The sequence below is a fragment of the Harmonia axyridis genome, chromosome 5, assembly GCF_914767665.1.
Source record: "Harmonia axyridis chromosome 5, icHarAxyr1.1, whole genome shotgun sequence".
In the NCBI taxonomy this organism is placed as follows: Eukaryota; Metazoa; Arthropoda; class Insecta; order Coleoptera; family Coccinellidae; genus Harmonia; species Harmonia axyridis.
In genome coordinates, this window is record NC_059505.1 from 35,804,114 (window position 1) to 35,814,972 (window position 10,859).

At 33.0% G+C, this 10,859-nt stretch overlaps 1 protein-coding gene across 50 annotated transcripts in view; it reads right to left on the reverse strand.

Annotated features, from left to right (window-relative positions):
- LOC123680141 (Down syndrome cell adhesion molecule-like protein Dscam2) overlaps nt 1–10,859 on the reverse strand; it is a 109,506-nt gene that overhangs the window by 69,568 nt on the left and 29,079 nt on the right. For 49 of the 50 annotated variants that reach the window (XM_045617883.1, XM_045617882.1, XM_045617855.1 and 46 more), the window contains exon 4: nt 2,084–2,233. In XM_045617883.1, the coding sequence (XP_045473839.1) occupies nt 2,084–2,233 (150 nt within the window). Of the gene's footprint in view, nt 1–2,083; nt 2,234–9,501; nt 9,664–10,859 lie in introns of all 50 variants that reach the window. The other variant, XM_045617881.1, reaches the window with a different exon arrangement.

The following is a 10,859-nucleotide window of genomic DNA, read 5'->3' on the forward strand; positions in this document are numbered from 1 at the left end:
AGCCCACGGAATTCGTTCAATTACTTAAGACCCACCCTTGGACATTTTATAGACAATATAAGGTTTATTAATTGCTCGAAGGAGTGTATAACATCTATTATTATGAATGGGATAAATGTTATTTAATACCAAACATGACATATAATATGACAGATGATCAATTGCTAATTGAAATGGAATAGCCTTGACTCTTTTATAGACAGTAATATTGATTCATCGTTGAAATGGAAGCACATTGAATCATAGTAAATGGCCAATTGAAAAGTCCACGGTCTACCATAGTATAATACATCTTTTTGGCAAAATTCGATTTTATCATTCAACATATCTAGTTGCCTTCGACGGCGATACAGCGATTATAGCGATCTCCCAACTTTTCGATACCATTTTTGTGTTACGTTTGTCTTTCGCTTCAAAATAGGCCTCAGTTTAGGCGATAACTTCTTCATTGGCGCTGAATTTCTTTCCAGCGAGCATTCATTTGAGGTCTGAGAGCAGGAAAAAGTCGCTGGGGGTCAGATCTGCCGAATACGGTGGATGCAGAAGCAATTCGAAGCCCAATTCATGCCCAATATTGCCTTTGTTTTCATTGATTTGTGACACTGCGCATAGTCTTGATGAAACAGCACCTTTTTTTTTTTCAAATGGGGCCGTTTTTTGAAGATTCCATCCTTTAAACGATCCAATAACGCTATTTAATAATCGCTGTTGATGGTCTGGCCCTATTGGAGGTAATCAATGAATATTATACCTTGCGCATCCCAGAATACTGATGACATAACCTTGCCAGCTGACTGTTGTGTTTTTCCTCGCTTTGGATTCGGTTTATCGTGTGCAGTCCACTCAGCTGACTGTCGGTTGGACTCCGGAGCGAAATGATGGAGCCATGTTTCATCCATTGTCACATATCGACGCAAAAATTTAGGTTTTTTCCATCTTTATTCAAATAACAAAAGTAGCTACACTCACAACGCAATGTCTCACCAAAGTAATGGTCGGACTGCTGTCAAATTATGACACGTATCGTTTGAAGATTGGTACTAACTAAAAATAATATGGATTTAATACTATCACCGCCATTTGTGCATCAGATCTGGGACTTTTCAATTGGCCTAATATAAGTAATATACTTGTGAATTCAAAGGTCCAGATCATAACTTTATGAAGTGATAGTCCTAGTTGAAATAAAGAATTCTTTCAGGTGAAATTTTTTCAATTTATTTTTTTTAAATTCAAACGAGTTAGGTCAATGAGCGTTTGAATTTTGGAAGATATTATACTAAGGAAATATTCAATATTTTAGTATTTTTGTGGTGTTCCCACAATGTCTCGGTGGCTCGATAACATTTTTCCTAGCGCTTCTTAAGAAAGGTACTTTTTTGGACAAAAAAATCGGTAAAATATAGAAATGGCTCTGAATATCCCCTTTCCTCATCGGTGTAGAGGTTAGGGGCGACTGAAGACATGGAACTCTGAAAACTACGCCACTGAGGCATTGTAGAAACTAACAAAAACATGTTATTTCCTGTATTTCCGAAGGGATTCGAGATAGAAAAAACTTTGACTTGAAAGAACTTCTTATTTTTCAGGATGATTGACCTGGATTTTTGAATCACCCTGTGTATACTTTTGAAAATATATAGTTATAGAGCAAACTGTAATTATTTTTTCACGCAGAATCACCCCCTGAAAATTGTGGCACTTATTCTCTAACACTCTGTATAAAAACCATTTCGTGCAGAATTTTGTGTCAACAGAATCTCGTTAATTAATGCGCCATTTACTCCCTTGAAGGTCACAGAACTGTATATAGATACCTATATAGGCTTCTCGTCAGTGATTCTCTATTAATTGAAGTTGTTGATTTTGCACTATTATCAATTTCATCCGACTCGATAACCAAAACATATTCACGAAATTTATAAAACCAGAAATGAATCGATTCCAAAACCGATCATGTCTAAATTTAGAACGCATCCAACTTGTATTATTACCACAGCAATTGACTTCTCAGAAACAAGTATTTCATTCGTTTCATTACAAATGTCGATATATTTAGCTTGTCTTTTTTCTTCGGACTTACCTGTAATGACTAATCTTCCTTTAGTGGCGCTAAGTCTAGTTTCTCCTGTCAGTCTGTGTCTAGTTCTGCACTGATATGATTTGTAGCCATCTTCTGGTCCAACGTCTTTGATGTGAAGTTCTCCAGAGGGTAATACTAGGTATTTGCTGTCTGTGGTACAGAAAAAATCGGTTAACAAGGTTCCTTCAAAATTTTCGAGAATATTTCAGTGATAGGTACTTGATTGAATTTCGCACTGAAATATTCCTCTGGGTATTTTTTGTCTAACAATTGTGAAAAGTATGGTTCGATGAATTTTTTATGCAAGATGAAGGAGTTCTCTCTCACATGAATTCTTCAATAAGTTTGAGGAATCTTGCAGAAAAATATTGATATAATCGTTTGATATGCAAATTTCATCGATCCATATCATTTTGCCATCCATAATTTCAAAATATCCAAATTATTACGAAAGTGAGTCTTTTTTTCAAGGATGGAATCCTTGTGCGACAATTCCAAGTGAAAAAACATATAAAAAACAATAATTTTTCTACAGCAGAAATAATTTAGCGGTAATAGTTATTTCTCCAGTTATGTGGCAAATCCTTTCATTCTGTTATACCTTGTACACCAAATTGTGCGGAAATAACTCAGTTTCACATTTATTTCATGGTTATATTTCATTATCTGTTGGTACTCTGGACTATCTGTGAAATTTGTGTTCTGACAACCGACATTTTTCAATGCAGAAGTCACTGAACGATATTTATGAAAATATTTCATTAATTTCATTAAAATTTCGGTGAATTAGAGAAAATAATGGATAATAATCGTACACAAGCCTCATTCTGACTCTAGTTCATTCAAAAACTCGCCGCTTTGGGGCTTCTCTTCAAATTTTGAAGAATATCAATACACTCTACACTTGTATTATAACTACATATTATAATTACCATCGAAATACAAGTGCAGAAGGCATTGATATTCTTCCACGAGTTCAAAATTCAAAAACTAGCTTTGAAAGGTCGAGTTTTTGAATGAACGAATGTTAGAATGAACCTTCTGTACGAATATTATACATTATTTTTTATAATTCACTGAATTTTATTGAAATTAATGAAATATATCCGTGAATATCGTTTAGTGTTTTTTGCATTGAAAAATGTTAGTTGGCAGAACTGTTTTCTGTAACACTAAGGACCAGGCAGCAGTCTAATGGAAAAAAAATTTTGAATTTTTCGTATGTTGTAGAATATGACCGTCTCATCAAGAAAGTCTATGGGTCCAACTCAATATGACTAGTTTTAGCGATACACCTGTCAAAGTTGGAAAAGGGCATTTCTTTGTGATATTTCTCGTAGAAAAACATCTTGAATTATTGCTTTCAGATAGCATCGAATTTGGGACACCCTGTACAATGTATTTCATTGTACAATGACAAAACACCAATGAGTAAATATCATCGGGTCTCTTACTGTTACACTGTATGTTATTTTCATTGTATACAACTTTTGTAATAACGGTCACCCCTCTTAATGTATTACCCTGTGTATCTCAAAAACTGGTCATAGCAAGGCCAATGCTGTTTGACATTATAATAGTATACTCGAACTAAGAGTAATGATAAAAAATGTCCTCGGACGTATTTTTCAATTACAGGGTGAATTATAAACTAAACGAATTTCATTATGGATAATGTTTTACTCACCCCGTATCTAACAATGATTTTTATTAGAAACCAGTCTAAAATTATTACCTTATGGATAAGCAATATTTGTCGCGCAAAAGTGTTTCATTCAAGATTTTTTCCTACGAAAAATGTTACTCCAAAGAAATACCATTTTCTAACTTCAACACCCTGTATCTCGAAATTTAGTCATGTGATTGAGTTGAAACCTAAACTTTTTTGTTCGGGGGGTCATTTTCTACAACAAACAAATATGACTATTTTTCTATTAGGCTTCTGTCTGATCCTTTGACAGATAATAGATAAATTCATGACAGGAGAGTTCCGAGTACCAACTCATAATACTGAAATATAAGCATGAAATATGTTTGAAACTGAGATATTCCCGCTCCATTTAATTCTACAAGGTTGACAGATTGAATGGATTTACCACAGAATTAGTGAAAAGAAATTTTCAAGTTACTGTTATCTGTTTTTCTGTGAAAAGTACATCATTTATGAATTTTAATTCATCAAAATATTTGACAGTAGGTATTTAACATACCATAGAAACAACTATCAAATCAAGCTCAACGTTATTATACTATCAATTGGATCTTTAAAAACTTTTTTGGGTGAGTAAACTCGAAGTTTACATACTGCTGTAGAAAAAAATTGTTTTAAAATTATGGATGACCTCACAGTCTACTGGAAAGCATGCACAACTAACTACGATGCTGGGGCCTGGGATAGAGCAAAGGATAGGAATTTATTGAGGAATTCCAGATGTCCAAATAGAAAACCACGATCGCGAGATGTTATGGTAATCATGAAACGTATCTTCTGATACGATTTGTTTTTGCACATGCCGCTCGAATGCTCGATGCAGTGTCGTTCAACGCTCCTAGCAATACATACATATCTTCGAAGTTATCTGCTCCTACGATATTATTTTCAGTTCTCTTTACCGCTGATCCGACAAATGAGTCTTTAATTGGTTGTGATTATGCTGGTGTGGGTGATTGAATCACAGTCACCTTCGCTGGTGAAAAGGTTGTCATTTCAATAATAACATCGTTTAGCGTCGATAGACACATAACAAGTGACGATAACAGAAAATATTTCTGGTAGTATTTGGCACTTTTGCATCGTAAATAATATTTCCTTATATTTTATGAATTGTGTGTATGTTGAATGTGATTGAGTTAAGGGGGAAATATCAACGACGATAAGATCAAAATAATCCATTATCTTCATGCTACTGAATTATTTTCCCATATAGTAGATTAATACAGAAAAAGAGTAAAATGCCCAAAAATTGTGGAATATTCCCGGAAAAAAGTTTAAGAATATTTCCGAAAGTTGAGGAATATTTCCGAAAATAGAGGAATATTTCCGAAAAAGGGAGAATATTTTTTCTGAAAGAGGAATATTGTCTAGAAATAAACATTCTCGAAAGAGTTTCCGCATATCAAGGTGTTTTCTAAAGTTGAAGAATATTTCCGAAAATGTGTGAAATATTTTTCTAAAAGGGAAATATTTTCCAGAATTGAACGAAAAAGGTGTTTTTTCCCTATAACATTCATTTATGATGAATCAACTCCTTCCAAATTGTAAATATGATTATAAGATACTGAAATAGAAAATAGGTTTCCAATAGCGATGATACAATTCAAAAATAAAAAAACAGAATTATTCAGTGAGACACTTTGTTTTTCTATTTGAAAGGTTATATTATTATGAAATTATGTATGAAAAATATTACATAGTTATGTAAAAAAAAAGGAGCTTCATCACTGAATAAAATTTTTCGATAAAATTGTTCATCAGAATGAGAAAAAAAACGATGACTTCAATATTTGAATTTTGTGAGAATGTAAACCCAAATTTCTCCTTAAAATTCTCCATATTTAATTGTTGAGAACGAAGTGGAACCGACAAATTTGAATTCATTTTTACAATTGCTGCTACCAAATCGATATTCTTTCGTGTGCGTACTTTTCTTTGTCATACTGATACTCTTGTAGCATGTAAACAAAGTTCACCTCTAACTTTTCTACAATACAATCAATAGTGAGTCGATAAACTGAATAATATCGTCTATGATTTTTTTTAAATACTCTCAGTATTCACAATTGATCACCATTCTTGATAAAACAATTCAATAATTTCTAAACGTAAGATGTTTCAAAGGCACAACCTACTGAACACAAAAAAACGTAGAAAAATTATATCAAATGATGATTTTATCATTCCTATTGGAAAACCAGTTATGTATTCCTCTCTTTTTTTTAATGTAGCTCTACACAATTTATATCCTTATACTTTTTTGTGACTCAATATAACCTCGTTTTCTTCTGATTCATTCATAATTCTTTGATTATCACAAAAATGGAATGAAATTCAATTACAATTACAAATTCGACGAATGAAAATAATTATAATTTGATAAACGTTAATAATAGAACATCTTAGTTCGAAAGAATGCTGGATCAAAACAATAATTTATCAGTGTAGGTCACAATCACTGTTTTCCTTTCAATTATCAAGAGACTACAAGGAGGCTTCTTTCATAAATTCCAGAAATTATTGTTTTTTTTATTTCTACATCACTAGAGTAGTATTTAGGCAGGAGCTAATTATTGTATTCACATTTTGAATAAATTCCAGAAGCTCCACAACTATCAGGTTTCAGCTCGATTCCCAAGTTAGAACAGCTGCTCATATTAGTCCCAACGAATATTTTCGTTCGGTTCGCTTTAATCATTCGAAACAATTGATTCTTATCATAGGATAGCGTATCACTGAAAAGTTGACGTAATTACTCTTCTTTTTCTGTTTTACTTCTTGTTACAGCTATAATCTAAAGTGTTACAGTGTATTACCCGATCTTTTCAGATATAATTTCAAATAATACCTCTTTATTATATTAATAATATACCTGAGTTTGCTTTCATCGCATGACATCATCAGTATACTATTCGAATAGTAGGTAGATGAATCACCTCGATTCAAAAAAAAATTGGAACGTTCTATTGTCGTAAAATAGTAAGTACCCAGCTTCGATTTGCACATTTACAATCCGAAAATGAATTTATCGGCATTTCGTGCTCTGAATCAGATTACGTATTATGAGGAACCTTGAATTCAGAAGCTATAAGAGAGTTCGCATCGAAGAAATCTCATTACATCCAACACCCCCTGTATATCGCAATCCATGAGTCATCCAATCCATTAATGTGTTCTTCTGAACAGAATAGTCACAAATATTATGAATTCTGACTAACAACAGAGCTACACGATTGGTACATTTGAAATCCGTTTCATCTTGAATTTCCTAGTCTACCTGGACTTGCGTTAGGTACATTTTGAAATTATAAAAGTTGTTACTTGATAATACGAAGTAGTTCATTTTTATGATAAGAAGTGAAAAAGTAATTGATATTCCAATCGGTGATTTGGTAGATACATCTTATAAATAATAGAATGAAATTCACTTGATTTTTGTATGTAAAACTGACGACTCTTGTAATGGTGCATAAATTTAATATAAAACCATGATTTTCTTCGCCTTCATCGTATGTTTCTTACCCGATTCATATAAACATGACATGAATAATACTATTCTATGAGTCCTATTTGTTCAACTCAGTGATAAACATAGATAGAGGAAGTATACGCAATTTTTAAATGTCCCCAACATGGTGAGATTACGTTGTCGGATTGTGATATATTTTCAAATCCACAATTTTACTATAAGCTATGAAGGTATATTGGATTGAATGAAATATATTTATTTGAGTGATTCCCGATTAAATATGCCAATTTGAATATTTGGAATCCGATATTTTTCCTAATTATCGAATATATAATAAGCAGAATATTTATTATTTTCTGTATCTACCTGCTGAAATCCAAGATTTGGCAACTTTTGCTCTCCTAGTGTCATCGGTTGTTTCACGTCCTTTGAAGTTTGTTTTCAGAATTTCTGATATATTTAGGTATTTATTTCAACACATTTCGAATTAATATGAAACGTTGCTTCTCCAAAGGACATAAGAAGTGCGATATTTGTGGAGAAACTCGCGAATTGAGTGAAATATCATATCACTGATATGTTTTCATTTCCGCGCGCTTCATGTCAAATTTGATAGTTCATGTTGGGGCCAAAATTTGCTTACTGAAAATGACATATGATCTCTCTATCCAAGTCTATTACTCTGAGATTCTACTGAAAGGATCTCTCTATGATCAACGTGACAATGACAGCAAAAACAATCAACATCATTTGACCGTTTCCGATAAATTGACTTTAACTGACCAAAAGCTCAATTTCAAGGAAAAATATTATTTTGATAACTTTGTTACGTCCATTTTTTGTGGAACCTAGTACGCTTCTTCTATGAGTCAAAAATATTTCTGCCATTTCCTTAGTGTCAATTATTTTCCAGATTTCATACGCCTCAACTTTACAATAGTGAAAATATTGAATGAAAACTATTTCAAGCGGAAACATAGTAAATTCCAATCAATATATAGAATTTCATAAATTCATCATCCATTAAAGATCCTCTGTTATGTGAACATCATTGAAAAATAAAGAAAATCACTTGTGGTACAAACCGACACATTATTCCACCTCTTATAAGCTGTAAAGTCCGCTATAAAACTTTAAGAACCCACCGAGCTCCTGGAAATATTTTATGAAGGCCATTTCACCTAACAAGACATCCTTCAACAGCCTAACAACATTCGACATTTAACAGGCAATCTTCTCCAATGTCCTGTTGGCGATATCGCCAGACAAATAACCACCTCCAAATTGCCATGACGGATGAATATCAGACGACAAATTCGAAATATGTTCTCATTGTGAATTTCATCACGGTTTCGCTTTGACGACCAATCTGAGAAGAAGAAGAATTTGACAGCTATCAAAGCTTAATGTCGCCGAGTGTGGCCTAGGTCGATCTCTTCGTTTATTAAGCTGAAAGAGACGTTGTGAGGGGATCTCAATTAAGAGCTACATAAAAATTGAAAATATGCGGGTTAACTGAATGAATCATCAAGCACCGGAAGTGTTTGAGGGAAAAAACAGGCGTCAATTGGATTCAATCAAACTTGTACAGCTGCTTTTAGAATTATGTACCAACGTACCTATCGTATTGTTGAGAAAACAAAACGAGAGATATCACTCATAATGGACAAAAAGTCATGAGATTGTATTTTTTTAAGAATCTTTACAACCGCTGGGGCCTGTACCTGTCACGTGTATAGGCATTTGTTAAGTTGGTATGCCTGATATAGATTTCATAGAATTTGAGAATGGAATTGTTATACTAATCGGTAAAATAAAGAATGATTTGGCAGATACAGCACTGAATAGAAGGAAGTTTACTTTATTATTTGTGGAAAACTGACGACTATTGTAATGATGCATGAAACAATTTGATATGGTTGTAACGGCAATTCTGTGTATTATATTTTGACCATTCTTATGTCATTTTTGTTCAATAGGTTATGTCATTAGATCCTAGGAAGATGCACGCTTTAACAATGTTAAGGAATTGTTAAATTATTTCATCAAAATCGGTGCTACGGTGCACAAAGCAGGGACCACTTTTTTTTAAATACTTCATAAATAAAGCTCCAATTCTAACCTAACAAGCTAAATGTCACTAAATACATGTCAGCTGTTGATTCTAGTGAAAATGGGGTAGGATCTCGATAAAATTCAATGAAACAGCTAAGAAAATATTGATTCAACACGCACCCAAATTCGAATCCATGGCAATCTCTTTCTTGTCGTCTTGAAGCCAGGAAATGACATTCACGAAATCACTAACAAAGCTCGGAATATGACACTTGAAGATGGCGGTGTTTCCTTTTAGAACGCTCTCATCCATCACGTTAGCCGTGTATGTTTGCGATACGACTGAAATGAGACCAGAAAAAGAATAAATTCCATGGGAAATCTCGAATATGGAAGACTGAGATGTAAGAAAATTTTATGTGTTACATCTAAGGGCGAGAAACCCCTTATAGGAGTATGTAATTTGCAAATGGTATCGTCAATCTTTCAGATATCAATAAGGATGCGATTATTATCAAAATGTACAAACCAAAATTGCATAATTTACTTTCTGAAAGCTCTATACATAAAAATTGGAATTTAAATTGGTTATATATATATAATTGGTCATTTGTGTTCAGTAGGATCTGCCTTTTCATATGGAAATATGTTTCAATAACGTTTAGAAATTGTCAAATTGTTTTATTAAAATCAGTGCTCATTTGTGAATTCCAAAGATAGAGGAAGTATACGCAATTTTACATGTCCCCAGCATGGTTATATCACGTTGTCGGATTGAGATATATTTTCAAATCTACAATTTTACTATATCACTATTAATGTATATCATATTGAATGAAATATATTTATTTGAGTGATTCCCGATTGAATATGCAAATTTGAATTGTTGGAATCCGATATTTTTCCTTATTGTGGAAATTATAATAAGCAGAATATTTATTATTTTCTGTATCTACCTGCTGAAATCCAAGGATTGGCAACTTTTGCTCTCCTAGTGTCATCGGTTGTTTCACGTCGTTTGGCGCGCTTGAAGTTTGTTTTCTGAATTTCTGATGTATTTAGGTATTTATTTCAATATATTTTGAGTTGATATGAAACGTTGATTCACTATGGGACATAAGAATTGAGTTCTTTGTGGGGAAACTCGCGAATTGAGTGAAATATCGTATCCCTAATATATTTTCATTTCCGCGCGCTTCATTTCAAATTTGTTAGTTCATGTTGGGGACAAAATTTGCTTACTGAAAATAACATATGCTCCCTCTATCTATGTTTATTACTCTGAGGTTTATACTGAGAGAAATTTGAGAATTCATAGACGACATTTTTCAGTTAATCTACTACTATTCATCGTATTCTGAAAGTGATATTTTGTATACGATACAAAAATATCAGTACAACAAATAAATATACGCAAACAAAAGGATATTGATTTGGTAGAAGCAATTGTAGGAGATAATCCAAATTTACTATACAACAACATTGTTACAATGACTATGTAACAAACTAATTTCATCAGCTATTCATCAGATGACAAA